We start from the raw sequence: 21585 nt of genomic DNA, 5'->3' as shown, positions 1-21585 counted from the left end.
ATTAGATGCCCACTGTACACAAGGGAATCTTCCAGGTATGAATATTATATATTACACCTGCAGAGTACGGCTTCTTCATTTCCTCTTTTTTTTTTTTTTTTTTTTTTTGACAGGCAGAGTGGACGGTGAGAGAGAGAGACAGAGAAAGGTCTTCCTTTACTGTTGGTTCACCCTCCAATGGCCACCGCGGCTGGCGCGCTGCGGCCAGCGCACCGCACTGATCTGATGGCAGGAGTCAGGTGCTTCTCCTGGTCTCCCATGCGGGTGCAGGGCCCAAGAACTTGGGCCATCCTCCACTGCACTCCCGGGCCATAGCAGAGAGCTGGCCTGGAAGAGGGGCAACCAGGACAGAATCCGGCGCCCTGACAGGGACTAGGACCCGGTGTGCTGGCGCCGCAGGCGGAGGATTAGCCTAGTGAGCCGCGGCGCTGGCTTCATTTCCTCTTATGTTGGGATGAGAAAATGGAGGTTCAGAGTGGTGAGCAACCCTCTGTTGTCATTTCCATACGTGGAAGTGTAGGTAAATAATTACAGGATCTGTATGAACTGGGAAAGTTGTTGGCGATGGTGGTGCTGATGGTGGAAGAGAAGTATAATGTCTATGGTGGTGTTGGTGGTGGTGATGGTTGTAGTGTGGATGGTGATGGAGTGGTAGTGATGGTTGTGGTATTGTTGATGAAGGTGGTGAAAGTAGTGGTGGTAATGGAGATGATGGTAATGAAGGGGGAGATGGTGGAGGTGATGGTAGTGGTGAATAAGGTGGTGCTGTGATAGTAGTGGTGTTGGTGTTGGTAATTATGATAATGGCAATGGTAGTGATACTCTTACCCTGGGCCCAGAAGCTCCCCTTAGCAAACATGTCATGTTAGACCCAAATCACTCACATTTATTCCTCTTTAAGGTTGTACACACCACCAGGCAGGTAACATGTTCATCTTTCTGTTGATGCACTGGAAGAAGGAATGAGTTGTGAGCACACATCCGACTCTCCTACCTCAGGCCATAAGTGTCCTGAAACATATATGGAGGGAAGGTGACCAGGGCCTGTGCTGTGGTATCTGACAGTGGCAGCTGATGTTAATGTGGGGATAGCCATCTTGTCTGGAGGTGCCTGGCTCCGCAGCATACTCTAGCTTGGATGCTGCTTAAACAAAATGTTGACAAACTTTTTCTATAAAAAGATAGTAAGCATTTTAGTCTTTGTCACCCCTGTAGTCTTGGTCACAATGACTATAGTGCAAAGTAGCTGTAATGAATATGTGGCAGTGTTCCAATAAAACCTTTTTTTTTTTTTTTTTTTTTTTTTTACAAAAACAGCCCATGGTCCATGGTTTGCCAACCTTTGATCTAACCTCTACCCACCCTCCCTCCTGGGCCTTTGGCTCCCTAGAAGCCATCCATTTCCCTTTCCCCAAAGAGCCTGATTGCAGAGACTTACGACTCGGGAGGGCTTGCTTCTTCCTTAAGTGGCCTTTCCCCACATTCATGGACAGACCATGGTCCTGATAGACATCCTTACCATTGCCATAGAAGGGGCACTGCTCTCCACCTGGAGCTGGGGGCAGATCCTGGGATGGAAGAGGCCCTAGGAGACACAAAGGCACAATCCACCGAGCGTCCGTCAGAGAGCAGACGGGGCAGCAGGGACAGGGAGGCTGCAAGAAGGATGCCAGTAGGGCTGCTGGGGGCCTGTGGCTGCTTTACAAGGGTTAATTCACAAGTCTAGATGTGGTTTTTATGGTATGCTTCCTTTGAAAAACAACCTACAGGGTAGGATGGCTCCACTGTAAACCACAAACCGGGAGGGAGAGAATCGGGGTGGATTACACTCTTGCTTGGAAAGGGCTCAGGCCCACAAGCCAGGCTGTTTTTTAGACACTGGGCTGGTTAATTCAAATAAAACATTGACGTCCTAGCAAATCATCTAACACAATGACCAACACATAGTTGGATCTCAAAAAATCCTGCCTTCCTAATTTGTTGGTACCTGATACTTTTCACAATTGTCTTTTTATTTATTTATTTTTTTATTCTATTTATTTATTTATTTATTATTTTTTTTTTGACAGGCAGAATGAACATGAGAGAGAGAGAGACAGAGAGAAAGGTCTTTTGCCGTTGGTTCACCCTCCAATGGCCGCCGCGGCCGGTGCGCTGCAGCCAGCGCACCGCGCCCATCTGATGGCAGGAGCCAGGTGCTTCTCCTGGTCTCCCATGGGGTGCAGGGCCCAAGCACTTGGGCCATCCTCCACTGCACTCCCAGGCCATAGCGGAGAGCTGGCCTGGAAGAGGGGCAAGCAGGATAGAATCCGGCGCCCCAACCGGGACTAGAACCTGGTGTGCCGGCGCCGCAAGGCGGAGGATTAGCCTGTTGAGCCGTGGCGCTGGCTCACAATTGTCTTTTAAAAATTTTTTGGCCGGCGCCGCAGTTCACTAGGCTAATCCTCTGCCTTGCGGCGCCGGCACACCGGGTTCTAGTCCCGGTCGGGGCACTGATCCTGTCCCGGTTGCCCCTCTTCCAGGCCAGCTCTCTGCTGTGGCCAGGGAGTGCAGTGGAGGATGGCCCAAGTGCTTGGGCCCTGCACCCCATGGGAGACCAGGAGAAGCACCTGGCTCCTGGCTTCGGATCAGTGCGGTGCGCTGGCCGCAGTGCACCTACCGCGGTGGCCATTGGAGGGTGAACCAACGGCAAAAAGGAAGACCTTTCTCTGTGTCTCTCTCTCTGTCCACTCTGCCTGTAAAAAAAAGAAAAAAAAAACAAAAAAACAAAAAAAAAACAAAAATTTTTTTTTTATAGTTTAAAAAGATTTATTTTTATTTATTTGAAAAAGAGTTACAGAGAGAGGTAGAGCCAGAGAGAGAGAGAGAGGCCTTCCATCTGCTGGTTCACTCCCCAGATGCCCACAATGGCTTTAGCTGTGTCGATCTGAAGCCAGGAGCCAGGAACTTCTTCCAGGTCTCCCTTGTGGGTGCAGGGGCCCAAGCACTTGGACCATCTTCTATTACTTTCCCAGGCCATTGCAGAGAGCTGGATTGGAAGTGGGACATCCAGGACTCAAACTGGCACCCATTTAGGATGCCGGTGCTGCAGGCCGGAGCTTTAACCCGCTGTGCCCCAGTGCTGCCCCCCACAATTGTCTTTCAAAAGTGGCTACTAGTATCTCCATTTCATAGATGAAGCAACTGAAGCGGGAGGAGGTGACTTCTCCAAGGTCCGAGGTCACAGTGCTTTTTCTCCACTGAGATGTGGCTCCTGTGACAGCAGGTCCTTCCACAACCAAAAATTTACTCCTGGGATGGGAACTGTATCACATGCAGATTTTAGAAGACTGGTCCATGCCTAGTGCTTGCAGAAATGCTCATTAGCTCTAAAAGCAAGAGAGAACAGGACCCCCAGGAGGAGCGGTGTGCATGACTCCTCCTGTAAAACCACAAGGACATCTATGGGGACCTAAACCAGCCACTGATTATTAAACATTCCCTTGCATGCTTGCGTCAGTGCCATGTTTCTGAATTTCTGTTCAGTCAAGAGTTATGTGAATTGTTTTGTGTGAGGGGGACAACAGGTGGTAAAATAAGCTTTTAAACAAGCACAACAGAGCTCTTCTGTCTGGATGAGTGTGGCTTTGAAGTGACCCCTTGTGTGACCACATCCTTGTTCCAGTGATGCCATCATTGGGTCAGAATGGTCGGAAAACCGCCTCCAGACATTTGGTGAATACCTTGGCAGGGTATATTTTTGTTTGCTGAGCAGTGAATATGTTATCTGGAAATGGCTAAGAGTCTTCCAGACTAGCTAGTCCTTGAGAGTGAGTGTTATTCTACAGCACAGAGTAACACCATTAATCTGGTTTTTTTTTTTTTGGGGGGGGTGAGTAGCTGTGGAATGGGGCCTGAGAGTGGCTTTGTGAGAGGACATTCAAAGGGAAAGTGTTCCCACGAGATTCTGAGGTATCAACCCCACCACTAGGAGTCCTGTTTGCATGAGACGCAGGCCCCTTAGCAAAACAGATCCTGCCTGCTCCAAGGTTGGTGGTAGGGGTGAGGGGGTATAGAATCCCTGTATGAATAGGGATGCTCTTTTGTTTCCTCTTGAGTGTCTTTCACTAGTGCTGCCCCTCCTCCTCCTTGTTTGAGGCTAGAGAGGGAGTCAGCTGTACTCTGACCCAGAGGTGACTAGACAAACACTTGTGCCACTAAGGCCACGCTGGGCCATTTGGAAGAGGATAGTTGAACTCATAGATCTTCAGTTTGTGGTCCCCTACTTCAGCTTTCTCTCCATCCATCTAGCTCTGGGCCCAACTCTACCTTTTTGCTACCATACAGATATAGCTTTAGCAAGCCATCCTGCATGGAATGTAGGCTCCATACTAGTGGGGAGGGGGCGTGGGAAATTAGATGGGTAAAAGTTGCTATGTTAAACATAAGGGAGGGGGGAGTTGAAGGCTGGCTCAAGCCCTAACTAGGGTTCCCTGTGAATCAGGGGATTGGATCCATGGCTGGGGAAAGAACTTTTCAGATAACACTGGACAATGGTCAGAGAGGAATGTTTTGGATGCATGGCTGGGTGGTCTTTCTGGATGAGTAGGCTGGCTCAACTGGAGAGCTCATCACAAACGCCTCAATGGCTTTGAAGGTCTGTGAGAACAATCATTTTTGCTCTAGACAAGTAGAAAACAAGAACTTTGCTTCTGTGGAGGAGGAAGGGGGGTTGATCTGAGTCTCTGTAGGTGGATTTGAAGCCTTAGGAACAAACTGGCACCATGCAGACTTGGCACTGGTGCCCATTCCTTAAATGTGGCCTGAAGCAAACAAGCATTTGAGTTGTAATAAACATGTAGCTGCCCAGAGTGATTGCTCTGAAAGCCAACATTCATGTTTAATTATCATAACCAAGACGGGAAGAAGAGAGTCTGGAATACCAAAAGCAGTTAACAACCTGGAAATGCCATTTAAGGACTGTTTTTAATCTCCTCTCTGTGGAGTACATCAGAATTTTATCTAAACTTATTCCCGGTGACTGTGATTAGGGGACTCACAGAGTGGACAGTGGAGAAAGAGCAGCCTGGGGATGTGCTGGGTGGTCTGCTTAGACAAGAACTTACGCAGCACTCATCATTCAGTGCCAACTGAACCCATCAGATATCAGATACATGTTGTCTCTTCATCTTAGACCCTTCCACCATTCTCAAGGGGAAGAAAATTTAGGGAATCTTAGAAGGAACTACTGAAAGGCAGTGGAGCTAGTATACAGCAATGCTGTGAGTAGGCACTGCTCAATCCTTTCTCTCCCAAGCATTCTCTGATGAGTTCACACCTACGGAACACTCTTCCAGGCAGTTATTTCATAATATGCATTGCTCACAAACCTTTTAGAGACCCTTCATGGGCTTGGATTCAAAAAACTTTCCCACCAAAATAAACAAATCTTTCAGTTCCACTTTCCACAGACATTTTGAAGAACTCTCGTAAGTGTTGGAAGCTGTAGGTGTCCCTCCAAGTGCTCCTGTGTGTGACCTGTGAAGAGAAGTCCTTTCCCCCTCCCAAACACTCAGGAGGAGAGAGTGACTGGTTCTGTCAGGCTGACTTCACAAAGGCTGAGCAGTGATTACCATAGGGATTCAGCAACCAAGAAAGCAAAAAAGAGTTACCAACCGGCTTTTTTCCATGGTTTGAAATAACCCAGAAGTGCAGCTGCAATGACCATCACACCAAGCAGGCCTGCAGGCAGGTAAACAACTGGCCAGTTGCAGTGGGGGGGGGGTGGGGTGGACAAGATTTGGGAACCTGAGTTAGGAGGAGAAGGTGACCATGAGCACTAAGGTTGAAATTCAGAAAAACATCCTAGACTGGCATAGAAGAGAACCATTAGGCATTAGGGGAACCATCTGGCCTGCAGGAGCCTTGTGTGTGGGAATGGCGATGGCTCTGAGAACATCAGCATGGACAAGCAACACAAGGGATGTTCATGGAAGACCTCCCTCCAGAGTGCACTGCACTGGCCGAGGGCTTCATGGTCTCCCTGTTCAGTTCAGTGGACAGTTACTCAGGCAGGGGCTGCCATTGGCCCACACTGTATTGCACATGGTAGGAGCTGCATAGAAGATATCTTCCCCCGTCAGCTTGCTGAAGTTCAGAGCCTGGCTGGGGGACCAAACGTACCCTTCAGGGAGATCTTCCTGGACTCACTCCTCTCTCTGGAAACACTGTTTTCAGCCTCGTAGGAGTAGTTCCTGGTGTCCTGCTCTGACTTCACTGGGACGAGGAGGGAGGCAGCTCCACCATGAAGAGCTGAATGGTTTCCCAGGAGCTTCCCATCGAGGTAGAAGGAGCACAGGATTGGAGGGGAGCCTCTCTGGACCTCACAGAAGAGCTCCACCAGGTCCCCCCACAGCAGGGCTAATGATCCTGTGTGGCAGAGTGAGCAGAGGACGGGACACAGGAGCTGGGAAGACACATGGCGGGGAGGGTCAGCCTGGCCACCCAGGACTCAGGCTTCCACCTCCCCCAGAAACTTTGCCCCCATTCCTAGGGGGTCCTGTTGCCTGGTGCCCAGACCCCCAGGGAGTGTCTCCCCTCACTCGCCCACTCACCTTGCACCATGATCTCCAGCTGGGGCTCCGTTTCTGGACCCTGCCACCCTCACAGGCTGCCTCACACCAGTGAAGCCCAGAGTCTCCTTCCTCCATGGCCAGGATGTGGAGTTCTGGGTGCTGGCCCCTGCCCTGCACGGTGCGGCCATCCTTGCAGAAGGAGAAGAGGAGCCGCAAGGCCGGCCTCTGGGGGTGCAGCCTCGTCTGGCATCTCAGAGTCAATGGGCTCCCCTCACAGAGCTTGGGAGAGGGGACGGCGTTCAGCACAGGAGGTGAGAACAGCTCTGGGGAGATAGAGGCCCAGGATTTAGGAAGGATGTCCTGGACAATGAAGCTCCAGGGGTCTGAGGACCAACACATCCCAGGCTGCAGCCCCTGACCCAGACAGGACCTTGTCCTCACCCATGAGCTTTGAAATGCCTCCCTTAGCCAAGCCCCTCAGAACCAGAGGGGCTTTAGTTGTTATCTGGTCTATAGAGCAGAAGGGCAATTGGCTGAGCTGGTCAAGGTCTCTTCCCAACCCCTTCCCCTCCAGACATCTCCCCTTTCCTTCTCCTGGCTCCAGATTAGCCCCATGGTTGGGGGTGGGGAAGTGACATTTGGACAACATCTTGGGAAACCTCAGGACCCTGTGCGTTGACCCAGCATCGATGCAGACAGAGATCACGGTCCTGTCCAGAGAGCTACTGGCCTCCACAGTGTGCATTCCTTAGCAGCACCCTACTGCCCTGCCAACCTTCCTAGTGAGTGATTCACCTTGGACCTGAACCGTGGTAGTCCCTGAGGTTTCTCTGCCTAAGTGTGGCAAATACGTCACCCTCCCAGAACAGCTGAATTGGCCACTGCTTTCCATCGTTGCTGTCCGTATGGACAGACTCTTCTTGCCATTTGATAAATGGAGGAGTGCTCCATCTTTGTAGAAATGCACCTGGGATAGTGCCATATTGTTCCATCCCTGGCATTGCAGAGTCAGGGACTCTCCTTCCATCACAGGGTTTGGCAAGGCTTGGATGTACAGCCAGACTGTGAGACAGAGGAACAGGGTCAGACCTGGAGCTGCAGGCCCCATCGGTCCACTTGCCTCCCTCTGTTCCCCAGATAAGGAACATGAAGTCTCCTGGATTGTCAATACATCTTCATGCCAGACCAGAACAGGGCAGGGCCATGCCTTCCTTTTCTTCTTCTTCTTACCTTCCTCTTTATTATCTTCCCTCCTCTCTTCTCTTACCTCCATTCCCTGTACCTTGTCTCTGTCTTTAGCCCCTCTTTTTCTCCTTTTCTCCTTGTATGTAGCACTTTGCTCCTCCACCTTGCCAAATTGATTTGAATTGGGTTCGCTCCATCTGTGGTCATTCCTCATTTCTCCAGAACCAATTCTCCTCCTCTAGGTTCATTTCTTACCCTCCTGCCACTCCACTGTGACACTTTCTGCAGCCTTCACCTCTGGTCACTAGGAAGAAGCTGCTGAGGGATGGCAGGGGAAGTATTAGAGTTGCCAAAGCCTGGGCTTGCTCCCTCTTGCCAGGCCAAGCTTCTATCTTCATCTTCAGCAGGGAGTTTCATTTTCCACAACAATCATGTTGGGATTTGTCCTCTCTGTCTTTAGTTCTAAGATGCATTTTATGTCCTGATGTGGGCAAGAGAAGAGCTCCCAGCAATTCAGCACCACCTGCAGAGCAAACTCAGGCTGGGCATCTTCCTAGGATGTATCTCTCTGGCAAATCAGACACCAATAATCCCAGAGAGTCTTAGGATCCAGGACCGACAGCTTGAGAATAATGAGGAATCAGATAGAGATCCTTGAGGTGAGTCCCAGCCCATTCCTGCCTTTGGCTGGGTCTCCTTGGATGCTTAGGTCCCGCTCACCTGACTCTGAAAATAATGATGCTCACAGGGTTACTGAATGGTGAGCTTTGTTTCCACAACTTCTGCTTGTTTCAGCAATAAGTATTGATTTGAATTCCCTCCCCTTGAATTATAGAACATGTCTTTGGGGGTCAAGATGTCCATACATCAGACCTGTTTCCTACTTGACAGAAAGATCCATGAAGGTCAGGGAGACAGGATGGACCAGAGGGCAGGGCTATCTGAGGAAGAAAAAAAATACTAGTCAGCAGACAAAGATGCCTGCTTCTGTGAAAATAAAAAGGACTCTAAGTTTTACTGAGTGGAGAAGACAGAGGCCAGACATTCTTTGAAGGAAACAGGATGGAGTTCCAGAAACACTCTACTGAGATTTGAGTCATCTATGGACTACCCTCAGCCTTAGACCAGTGGAGTCCCAGGTTTCTCCTCCTCCCGGGAATTGGTCAAAATTTCTGAGAAAGTAGACTCATCTGGGGCTACTCTGTGGATATTACTGTGGGCATTAATGATATTGTAATATTTCCATCTGCTAAGTTTTGGCCCAGAGATACAATTAGAGCCAGAGGAGACAGGAACAAGACTTACCATTTGTCCCATCACAGGGAACTGCAAGAGAACAAAATGATATGACTAGATTAACTAGCAGAAAGAACTTTCTGACAGCAAGTCCTGTCAATTCAGCAGTGGGTACTTATATTCATTTAATCATTGAGCCATACATTTAATAATTTAATAAACAGAACCACCCACCCATACAGTCATTCAACCACTCAACTATCCAGCCTATTTCAGTTCAAATGTTGCCACCCCAGATAGGTTTTCCTGAGAATCCAACAACTCAAGAATCCAGTCTCCCAATCACCTAATTAATCAGCCACCCAACAGTCCAATTACCCAACCATCCGGCCTCCAATCCATCCTACCATCAAATCACCCGTCCACTCACAGCCTAACCGCCAGCCACTAGCCATCCAATCATCCAGTTAACCAACCATTCACTCACTGAGCCATCCAGTCACTCAAAAAAACCCAGTCAACCAATCACCCAACCATCTAACCATCCAATAATCCAACCACCCAACCATCCAGTCTTTTAGCCACCAGTCACCCAATCATCCAACTACCAGTCACTCAACAACCTGGTTAATTTATTACCCAAATATCTAACCACGCAACCACCTAACCACCCAGTCACCCAACCATCCAACTACCAAACTACCAAACCTCCCAACCACCCTAGCTCCCAACCGTAGAACATTCAGATACCTAGCTACACAATGATCCAACTGTCCAACCACACAAGCATTCAGCCACCAAACCCATACAATTATCCAGCCACCCAACTCCAAAACCACCCAACTGTACAACCATCCAATCACTCAATCATCTGACAACTCAGAAACCCAGCCACTCACCCACCCAATTACTCAACTAACCAACTTTTATAGTGGATCCACTCCTTGAAATATCTTGCTTTACTTCAGTTCAAGCATTGCCTCCCCTGACAAGTCTTCCCGCAGAGTCCAATGAAAAGAATTATACCCAATCACAGTCATAGTGCCCCATCATATTATCATGATAGCACTTATCACTATTTTTATTATTCCTTTCTTCCTCTGCTTAGAATGTAAGCCCCACGGGAGCAGCAAATTTGCCTATCTTACTTATTGCCATTTTCTCCATTCCTATCATCTGTGCCTGGAATAGCCTGTCTTTAATAAAAATCTGTTGAATAACTGTATGACTGCTTTCTTTTGTGTCCAATTGTGTGAGAAAAAAGAGTAGAATACATAGTATTTGACCCTTGCATTAATACACGCAAGAGGTCTACCTCCTACAACTACAGGACAACCCATATAGCGAATTCAGGATTTATTTCCTGTGATCAAATTTGTCCATAGAACTCTGGGGAATGGTGTATGGATATGATCATACTGAGGAAGCAAAGATTCCTGGAGGAGTAATTATTAAGGAGTATGGGACATGGTCAGGTAGAACAGATAAATGAGAGAACTACATGGGGTTGGCTCTGTGGTGTAGTGGGTAAAACCGCTGCCTGCAGTACTGGCATCCCAAATGGGTGCTGATTCAAATCCTGGCTGCTCCACTTCTGACCCAGCTCTCTATTATGGACTGGAAAAGCAGTAGAACATGGCTCAAGACCTTGGGCCCCTGCACCTCTGTGGGAGACCCAGGGGAAGCTCCTGGATCCTGACTTTGGATTGGCCCAGCTCTGGCAGTTGCTGCCATTTGGGGGAGTGAACCAGCAGATAGAAGACTTGTCTCTCTCTCTCTCTCTCTCTCTCTCTCTCTCTGTCTGCCTCTGCCTCTCTGTAACTCTTTCAAGTAAAATAAATAAATCTTTAAAAAACAAAGTAAAAGAACTACAAACCGGACAGAGGAAATAGACACCAGACTTGCACCTCTCTATACACTGCATTAAAATTTTAAAATGAGCGAATGCTTGAGGGTAAAAAGGTAGCCATGGAAGAGAGGACAAGCCACAAAGTGATGTCAGATATTGCTAGATGGTATGAATAACTCAAGGAGCAGAGGGCCCTAAGTTGAAGGGCATGGTTATATTTGAAGTAGTGGATGATATTCTGGATTTTGAGTCAAGGGTTGAAACCATAAGTGGTTGTAGGGCTAAGTACAGTCAGTCCAGCCAACTGGCACATGTAGATATGTGTTCCTTATTGTTGACATCTTCTAGGTGCTGTGCAGGACACTGAGAAATTCAAGAAGAGTCTTGGGAGGGGTGGATGAAAAATCTCAGAACAGATGGTTGGTGCATTCAGTCAACACTCTCATTCATGGTGTCCACAGTATCTCAGGCACAGATGGAAACTTTCAGCTTAATTCTCTGATCAGCTTAGTTCAGTCATAGGTCCTCAAGTTTGTGTATAACTATAAGAATATTTTTCTTATCATCTCTCTATTCTCCTCCCTTCATCTATGAATTTGATGTAAAGAATAGCATACAGGATTTGAAAGTAGGTGAACTGGATAGCACCCATGAATTGACTTCTTTCTGTGTGACCTTGGATAAACTCTGGATTTGAAGAGCCTCCAATTCCTTGTTCCATCATATCATATAATGGGAACAATAATAGTCAATTTTTTCTTACAAGATGGTTGTAAAGGTTATGTTGACCCACTACCTGGGAAAGTGGCTATTACATTAACTGAAAGCAGAAAGAAGGCCTGACCTGAATGACTGAGAACTTACTCTGTAGCGTAAGTTCCCTCCCTTCCTCTCCTCACCAGAAAATAATTTTGTAACTACAAAGTGCTGGACAAACAAGGTTGAGGGTACTGAAGCTTATATCAAGAAAGAAGGCATCCAGAGAGCATAGAGCCAGTTCAAATGAGCTCATATTCCAAATCCTGATGACCTGCTGCCCACGAAGATGTGGCCGCAAAACTGCTCTCTGTAATCAAGATGGCAGCCAACAGGAAACATATGCAGCAGACAACACCCATCACAGAAGTTCCTGTATGGAGAGCCCAGAGACCTTGGTTAGCTGTAGGATGAAGATGAGGTGACAATGTGGTGAAGCCACCAGAGCTATTGTCAGATTTATTTGCATAATAGACTATCAAACAATGGAAGCAGCAGTCTTTCCAACTCTGTGCTAGTCAGGTCACCGTGGAAGAAGAAGAAAGTTCAGTTCTTGTGCACTGATAAATGGTGTCAAGACAAGGAAGATGAGGATGAAGAAGAGGCTCTAGGAACAATCTTAAGTTAGAGTTGCTGAGGGACTGGGAGATATTTATCTGGGAAAGATGCAATAGAGCAGAGACACAGTAGTGCAATAGTAGTCTTCAAACACTTGGTAAAGTGAGACCAGTATTCTGAGTTACTGCAGAGAGCAGAAATGAGATTAATTCGTGAAAATGAGCAGGACCAAGGAAGCAGATTTCAGCTCAATATGAAGACCAGTGACACAACTGAATTCTACTATGGCATGATACATTGCTTTGCCAAGTTGTGGCTGCCATGCTGATGGGAGGATTGTGTGGAGGCCTCATGCTGCCTCCCACAGTTGCTGCATGAATATATATGGGTAGTGTCCAATGGTGAGGGTGAAATTGGCTAATGCTTGACTCAAAAAAAAATTAAGACTCATCTCCCAAACTTTACAGACATTATTTAGTGCACAGCCATGCAGATCATATTCAGTGTCAGGGCCCCAAGACACCTGGATGCATGATGGCCAGTAATAATAGCCACAAATTATTGTGCCCATTCCCTGCTAGGCATTTTAAATGCACTTTCATTTTCTAGTTTGTAGCTGATTAGAATCTAAAAAACATCCAGACTAGAGGTAAAGAGGCAGAACAGATGAAGCATGGGCTTTGACATCAAATAAACTAGCTTGCTTTTGCATCTCTTGGGTTTTTCTCATGTTAGCAGGGTGATTCCAGGCAAATGACTTAATCTTTGTGATCCCCAGTTTCCTCAACTGTTTAATAGTGATAAAAATTCCTGCCCAATAAGGTTTTGAATGTTAGATGAAATGGATGCACCATAAAGTAGGCATTCAATGTTCTTTTTCTCTGAGAGGAAACAATAGCTCTGCACTTATGGTAACTGTTCCCACATGGCCCGCCCTGGAGTTTACAGATTAAGTTGTTTTTCTGGGGCCCCTAGGCAGTGAGTGTGGCCAGTTCACGCCTGATTCTCCATGATACTGTGCACAGGTCAGCTTCTCACTGACTCCTTCTGCTCGCTTCCTTTTCTCTTTGCCATTCAAATCCTGGGTTCCAAACCGAGACACCCTTGAACTTTTTTCTAGGCAAGTCCAAGGGCAAGCTCCTCTTAGATGACAGCGCAATTTTCCCGCAGGAAACTTTAACCTAGAGTATATTCAGTCACCACGGGCAATCCTGTCCCTGCCTTGGTGTGCCAAATGCCCATTTGTAGAACACAAATGGCACAGAGCTATCAGAGAGGGAAGAACATTGAGTACGGCAGGCACTTTCCTCCCAGGGCCAAATTCTCACAAAGTCTGTCCAGGAAGACAGCATGTTTATGAACAGTTTTTGCTTTCTTAGTTCCATGAAAACAAACAGCAAACAAACTACTGGGATTATGTTTAAAACAAAGTGTTTCCACTAGGAAACTGTAAAGGAAAACAAAACACACGCACAGTTTGCTTCTTTTAAGTGTGGCAGGGTGCTCCTAACCGAGGGTGATTTGGGTCTGGGGGGACTCAGTGACCCTCCCCACTACATCCTCTGCCCTTACACCAGCTCCTTCAGGCACCTGCATGTGTGACTGACCTGGGGGGAGATGGAGAGAAGACATGTGGCTTAGAGAGGATGGCCCTGAGGACCAGTCAGCTCTGAAACTCCTCCACCCCTCAGCAGAGTGAGGATGTGTGCAGAATTTGAAAAGGGATTTGGACACTCATCGCATGCGTTTTGACCAGGTGAGAAGTCTGGTCATTGCAAGAAGAACTGTCTCTATAAAATTCCATCTCTCTCTGTTGAGTGAAATGCATAGAACTGTATCCCCCCGTTTCTCCAATATCTGCCCAGATGGCCCCAGGAGCTTTTTTTCCTTCTGAAATTTCTTTTTGGTTTTCAGACAGCCCTGATGAATATTTTAGCTTGATTTCACAGAGTAAAAATGTCGTTGGGAAGCAAGACGGCCTCAGACTGTGATTTTATGCCGCCCTGATTATCTCTGACACATTGAACGGTTGTTCTGCTAAGGATCCAAGAGGACGAGGTGATAAACATCAAGCAGTACTCCCAGCCACACACATCCATGTGCAAACCCCCAAGCATGCCCTTACACAGACACTTCCATGCCCATCTCCCCCAGGCATGCTCTTACACAGGCACCTGTCTCAAGCTCCCTGCTCCACATGAGCTGGGAAAGGTAAGACCAGGCACTCTGTGTCTCAGGAGTGACTTACAGTTCCTAGCATCCCTAGAGAGGATGCACATGCTCTGTGACTTACCAAAGAGCAGCAGGGAGATCCAGGGCAGCATGGAGCCTGTTCTGGCACAGAGCAGAGCACACAGCTCAGTCTGCGGGCAGAGGTGAGGCTGTGGACCCAGGCCCAGGGCTGGTGATCCTCTGGCCTCTTTGGTGTCAGAGCTTGGTACTCTAACCAGAGGAAGTGGGGAAGAAATATGAAGATCTCAAAATGGTATTTCCTTTATGGCTGATTAGAGCAATTACATGAGCGAGTGCCCTTGAACATGAAGCATTGGAAGAGTCAGGTCAGTCACTAAGAAGCACTTTCTGACTCTCTGTGGCTTCCCAAAGCTCATGCCAGGGAACCTGGATGGGACATGGCTATGAAACCTCCCTGGTAGAAAGACAAGAATTTGCTTGCTTGTGAGGTGGCATAGCCCTGAAAATGCTCCATCTTCCACCCCCACCCTTAAGTGACTTCTGGTTTTCTGAGGCAAGCCACAAGTTGACAAAATATTTCTAACACCTATGGTCAACAAAGGGCTCATACTCAGAGTATAAGAATTTCTATAAGCCTGTAAGAAAAAGACAGGGAACCCACTAGAAAAATGGGCAGAATCATTAGAGAAGAACTTTACAAAAGCAGATCTCTAAATACCAATTAAATATAGGAAAATTAACTTGACATCATAAATTGCAGGGTCTTAGTCCACCCGTACAGGATGGACTTGGTCCAAGGAAAGGTGAGTGCGCTGTTTGCTGTTCCCCAGCCTCCTGATCCCGGAGACAATCAGACACAGCGGGGAGCCAAGTCTAGTAGCAAGGACTCATTTACTTCATGCGTAAAAGAACCTTTTATAGCACAAAACTGCAGAGTCATTGGGGCAGGGCTAAGGACCAACCAATCACTTAAAAAATCACCTTACGGGGGGATTTTTATAGGACTAGCCATATGTCTATACACTTGTTACTAGTTTTGTTACCTCCCCTGATGTTGTGCAGCCAATTAGTTTTAGTGGTAAACAACTTTGGATTCCGCCCATCTTACTTCCTCTGGGCGCCATCTTATTTGCTCCTCTCACAGGGCCCGCTGGAGAGGAGGCCGCCAGCATCATCGTTGGCAGCATGGTCCCTCTCCATCTGGTTCCCAACAGTCCTCTTGCTGGGGAGAGGGGGGCTGTGGTGGCCGATTGAGCTGCTCCAGGATCCACTCCCCCTCCTCGCGCGACAGCAGCCTGTTCATGGCCAGCCCTGGGCACAGCGGCATCATGGCGGCAGCTGTGCACACGCTCCAGCCCACAATCCCACTCCTCCAGTGCCTGCAGGCTGTAGATGAAGTCCTCCTGCAGGCGTTGCAGCTGGTCCTGCACCTCCTGGAGCTAGGTGCGCTCCATGTTGACCCCTCCTTGGCGCCGCCCGGCCTGGGGGCCAGAGCCGCCACCGCCGTGCACCCTTCGGGGTCGCTGTCTGCCATGGCGGTGGCCAGGGCCACGTGCGCATGCGCCGGGTCCCTCCCTGCACTGCCATCCCTGGGTCACCCGCCAGCTGGCTCCACGGGCCCTGGCTCCGGTTAGTTTGCGGGCTCGGCTCCATTTTGCGCAGCTCGGGCAGGGGCACCCGGGAGCAGCTGCGCATGCGGAGCTCCAGGGCCTGGCCTGACCGTGCCATGGCTGCACTCATGCCTCGCAATAAATTATAGTAAAAATGCAAATTTAAACTACAATGAGATATTACTACATCCCCATAAGAATGACCCAAACTATAAAGACAGACAGCTGAGCGTTGGAGTTGAAGCAACTAGGATTCTTGGTGCACCACCAGTGTCACCATAAATTGGTACAACCACTTTGGAAAATGGTCTTCAGAATCTACTAAAGCTAAACCTATGGATATCTGATGACACAACATTTTCACTCTTGTGAAAATGCATATTTATGAACATAAGAAACCATGTACAAGGGATTAGTGTTGTGGTGCAGTGGGCTAAGCTGATGCTTGCCATACTGGCACCTCATACTAGAGAGCCAGTTCAAGTCCCAGCAGCTCTGCTTCGGATCCAATTTCCTGCTAAGGCTCCTGGAAAAGTGGCAGATTGTGGTTCAAGTGCTGGGCTCCTGCCACCCACTTGGGAGACCAGAACAGAGTTCCTGGTTCCTAGTTTTGGCATGTACCAGACTTGGCTGGTGTGGCCATTTGTGGAGTAAGCCAGTGAATGGGGCAACTTTTCTCTCTTCTCTCTCTCTCTCTCTCTGTATGTTTCTCTCTCTCTCTCTCTCTCTCTCTCTCTCTGTCATTCTGCCTTGAAAATTAGTAAAAAAGTCTTAAGAAACCAAATATAAGTGTGTTCACAGCAGGATCATTTTTAATGGGTAAGAACTGGAAACCATTCCTCACAGACCACTTTCCCATTTTCTTTGAGGACAGAATGTGGGAATTTAAGGTGAAACATGGAGGAGCTGAGTAAAACATGAGGAAGCACTTTCTGACAGTAAGACTTTCCCCAAACACTTTTCAATAAGTCCTATATAGTATGAAAAGAATTTGATGTGTGTGCTGCTGAAGCCGGGATGGAGAGGGTGAATTTTCTGTTTTCTTGCCCTGTATTCTCTGACTCAGTGGACATGGAAACCAATCTGACACAGTCAAGCAATTCTCTTGTGACTCAATTGCTCAGGAGAAAGGTAAAAGCAATAAGGAACTAAAGTCTGAAATGGCTATCTTGTCCACTCACCTAAAGAGGTTGGCAATTATATACTTTCCTCAGTTGTTCTCTTTCCAACGAATCTCCTGGTCTGAGTTACCTCCAGTTTTGTTCAGCTGTTGGTGCAGTAGATGGGCCAGAGACCCTGCAGGGCAGCAGCTGGGGTAGGAGACCAAAGAGGGTATCACAAATGGTCCAGCTTGCAAATGCCTGTGGCGGTTTTCACACAGAGCAGCTGCGGCCTCTGTGCCCACCCGTTTCTACTCTCACTGGGTTCAGCAGCGTGGGGGTGTGAATTGTGCTCTGCCTTGGTGCTCTACCCCTGCAGGGTGAGATGTTGCACCTTCAGAGGTGGGAGTGAGACTGGCTTTCTGAGCTGAGCTGGCTGCACATCGTTCCTTTGGGGATGACAGTGGCTCTAGAGTAGCAGCTGCAGGGCTGCTGCCCAGGTAAGGAATCTTCCAGGAGTCAGGCTGACCTGGAACCTAAGTAGGAATGGGTTAGGGGAGGAATCAAAATCCATAGTGAGCCATAATAATACGAATGCTCTCAGGAAATCATGGGGCTAACAGGAGGTGTAGGGATTCTTATCCAGAACACCCGATGTCCAGGTGCGTTCATTACTCAGGGTCAGGGTCAGTTTCAGGGCAGCAGGGATAAGGGACGTGGTCTGCTGTGGAATGGAAGAAGTCAGTCTGATCCCCAGGAGGTGAGAAGAAGCAGGAAGGCTGACACAGATGCAGCAGCAGCATGCTGGGCTCAAACCAGCCACTTGAACTTGATCCTTGTTCCGGAAGTTAACCTGCTGAGACCTTAGCTACATTTTTAAAACTCTTTGTGCCTCAGGACCATTCTCTCTAAAGCAGGCAAAACTTATACCTGCATCATGGGGTTGTTACGGAGGTCAAATGTGATAATCTGAGAAGTGCATAGACAGTGCTGTCTAATAGTACTTTGGGTAAGCTTCTAGCTGCAGGTAGGTACTAGGCACTTGAATTTTTTTAAAAATTTATTTGACAGGTAGAGTTATATACAGTGAGAGAGAGAGAGAGAGAGACAGACAGACAGACAGAGAGAAAGTTATTCTTTCCATTGGTTCACTCCCCTAATAGCCGCCACAGCCGGCACTGTGCCCATCTGAAGCCACGAGCCAGGTGCTTTTTCCTTGTCTCCCATGTGGTTGCAGGAGCCCAAGCACTTGGGCCATCCTCCACTGCCTTCCCAGGCCACAGCAAAGAGCTGGACTGGAAGAGCAACAGCCGGGACTAGAACCCTGCGCCCATATGGCGCCGGCCCCATAGGCACTTGACATTGACTAGAGATACTAGGTAGGAAGCTAGACATTAGCCTATGTGTGTGACAAGGCCCCAAAGAAAACAAAGTACCTTCGGAAAGGAACGTAGCAGCCTCTTGCAGCCTCAGAAGCATACCTTGGAAGCAGCCCAGTATTTTACACTACAAAGTCCTGCCCATACCCCAGTAACTTTATAGGTGGTCCCAGACTTCGCCCAAGGAAAGCACCCTAGGAGAATCCTCTCTGCTCAGCACCCAGTTTGATGACATTGGATAATAAAACCTTGGGAGAAATTTTACCTATTTCATACCCAACAAACCTTTATCCAAAAGAGGGAGGAGGAAGGAGAAATGATGGGAAGAAGTGGAGACCACACCCTTGTAAACCTCCCATCTAAATGTAAACTTGGCACTGTGTCTGATTGCATCTGCAGAGGTGCCCATCTATTCTGATGGATGCCCTACCCCATTAAACCTTGCTACCTTGCTTAGTCTGATCCCCAGGAGGTGATGGGAAGAAATTCTTTCTTGCACAAAGACAAGAACCTCTGTTTTAGATATCCCTAACAGGGAGACCAAGGAGCTGAAGTCATAATGGTTTTTATTTTAGTTGAAATTTAAAGAACTCCATGTGGGGACTAGGATTGTGGTTTAGCAGGTAAAGCCACCACGTGCAAAGCCAGCATCCCATATGGTGCCAGTTTGAGTTCTGACTGCTCAGCTGCCAATCCAGCTCCCTGCTAATGGCCTAAGAAAGCAGTAGAAGATGACCCAAGTGCTTGGCCCTTCACCCATGTGGGAGTCAAGGAGCAAGTTCCTGGCTCCTGGCTTCAGCCTGGCCCAGCACTGGCTGTTGCAGCCAGCTGGGAAGTGAACCAGCATATAGAAGATCTTTCTCTCTCTGCCTTCTCTCTTCTCCCTCTGTAACTCTGACTTACAAATAAATATATATATTTTTAAGGTTTATTTTATTTATTTGAAAGTCAGAGGTACACAGATAGAGAAGGAGAGGCAGAGAGAGAGGTCTTTCATCCGCTGGTTCACTCCCCAGCTGGCCGCAAGTGCCAGAGCTGGGCTGATCCAAAGCCAGGAGCCAGGAGCTATTTTTGGTTCTCCCATGTGGGTACAGGGGCCCAAGGACTTGGGCCATCTTCTGCTGCTTTCCCAGGCCATAGCAGAGAGCTGGATCAGAAGCAGAGCAGCTGGGACTTGAACCGGCACCCTTATGAGATGCTGGCACTTCAGGCAGTGGCTTTACAGGCTATACCACAGCGCCGGCCTCAATAAAAGAACTTCATGTGGCAAGTGGCTTGCTTGTAGAACACCCCGGGCTTGGAGCCATGCTGGGGAGGTAGGAAGTGCCTGGTGAAGGTCAGCTCCCTTTACGAAGACGCTGATCCAGGGAGCCCTGAGCTTCCAGAACCTTCCTCCCAACCTGAGCTTTAATTCTTAGACCCAGAAGGATGAAGTAATTCGTGCAAAGGCATTGATCTCTACAGTCAGCTGGGACTAGTGCCACATCCCTAACTAGAACTAGAGTCTCAATGTTAGACCTATCCGAAAGAGAGCATTTAACTCAGGACATGAGCTGCAAGACCAGGAGTAGGCTGAAGAAAAGACGGAGCCAGACTGGGAGTGAGGCTCTGGGCCAGGCTCTCAGTGGTAGGAAAACATGCGGCATCCAGTTTCCACCTTCAATCCCTCCCCCTACCCCCTCCCTTCCTTCTAGAAGACAGAGAAGAGTAGGGAATCTTCAAAGGGAAGACTTTCTTTGTGTCAAGCCAATAGCGACCTCTTGTGGCTATGGGGACAGGAGTGCCCTAAGGAGGGAATCTTTAACAGTGAATGGGCATTCTTGACTCTTCATCCACTCACCTCACCCATCCTTCCATCAATCCATCCATCCCCCATCCCGCCCACCCAGCCACTCATCTTTCCTTCCGTCTACCCATTCATCCTCCGTCATCCTCCATCCCATCCACTCTTCAGTTTTTTTCTCTTTGTTAGCTCTTGTACAATGCTTCGTCTATCCTCGACTCCATGAGATCAGAAAGAATGAGGCATAGTATACTCGGGTAGAGTCTTTATCCTTATTTTTAAAAATATTTATTTATTAATTTTACAGGGAGAGAGATATAGAAATAAAGATACAATTGAGAGAGAGAGAGAGAGAGAGAGAGAGAGAGAGAGAGCATTTCCATGTACTGGTTCACTCTCCCCAAATGACTGCAACAGCCAGGGCTGGGCCAGGCTGGAGGCAGGTCTCCCAAGTACTTGTCAGGGGACAGAGCACTGTGTCATTTTCTATTGTTCTCAGATGCATTAACAGAGAGCTGGATCAGAAGAGCAGCTAGAACTTGAACTACTGCTCTGATACGGGATGCTGGCATTGCAAATAGCAGCTTAACCCACTGTGCCACAGTGCCGGCCTCTCTTTGTGCTCCTTAAAGCATTTTCTCCCATGTCTCCACTATTCTGTTTATCATACTGTATTATATTTGTTTTATTGTCTTCTGCTACTTCCAGTCTGTGATCTCATCAAAGTCGAGGACTGAATCTAATTCATATTTGTGTTCCTGGCTTACCACAGTATGAGTTCTAGATAAACCAAGGTACTTGTATGATTTTTAATTCTGGAGTCAGAAGCATATGGGTCATAATCCTGATTACACTGCTTACTAGGTGGCAAACCTGGGGCCATTACTTAATATCACAAAGCTTCAGCAATTAAATTTTTGGTAAGAATGACATCCTATTTCTAGTATTATACTTTTGCACACATAGTATCTTGAACATTCACCTCTTCACAAGAAATTAGATTATTTTATTTCTTTCTAGAAATCTTACACTAGCAAGGCTATATCACCCTTTTCTCTCTCATCAATGCAACCAATCAATCTCAACCAGATCTCTCCCATAGAAGCTTCTGAGAGATGTTCAAGTCCTTTTCATTATCAAAACCAAACCTAACCAACCCAACAACCCTTTCCTTGGTTCTACACCCACCATGAGCTCCCACTCACAGTCTACTCGAAAGTGTGGTCTATGGCAAACCTTACCAGCTTGTGCTCTGAGACACACTGGTGTGCTTCAAACCGCTACATGATCCTCAGCCTCAGAGAAGCTGCTGGAGGCATCCTTGCTCAATTACCCATTCTATTTCAGCACCATGCTCTGTGTGTGCCGCAAAGCAAAAATGT

General features: G+C 47.9%; 1 protein-coding gene across 1 annotated transcript; it reads right to left on the bottom strand.

Moving 5' to 3' along the window:
* Nucleotides 1–876: 876 nt before the first annotated feature.
* On the bottom strand, nt 877–15506 carry FCRL6 (Fc receptor like 6). The gene is given in 10 exon segments (XM_062190185.1): nt 877–950; nt 1439–1585; nt 5656–5787; nt 6163–6388; nt 6390–6445; nt 6594–6620; nt 6623–6877; nt 7350–7616; nt 9045–9065; nt 15440–15506. Coding segments are annotated over 10 exon segments (1272 nt in total).
* Between the last annotated feature and the right edge of the window lie 6079 nt (nt 15507–21585).

The sequence above is a fragment of the Lepus europaeus genome, chromosome 5, assembly GCF_033115175.1.
Source record: "Lepus europaeus isolate LE1 chromosome 5, mLepTim1.pri, whole genome shotgun sequence".
NCBI lineage: Eukaryota > Metazoa > Chordata > Mammalia > Lagomorpha > Leporidae > Lepus > Lepus europaeus.
This window is presented reverse-complemented; position numbering and strand designations above follow the sequence as displayed.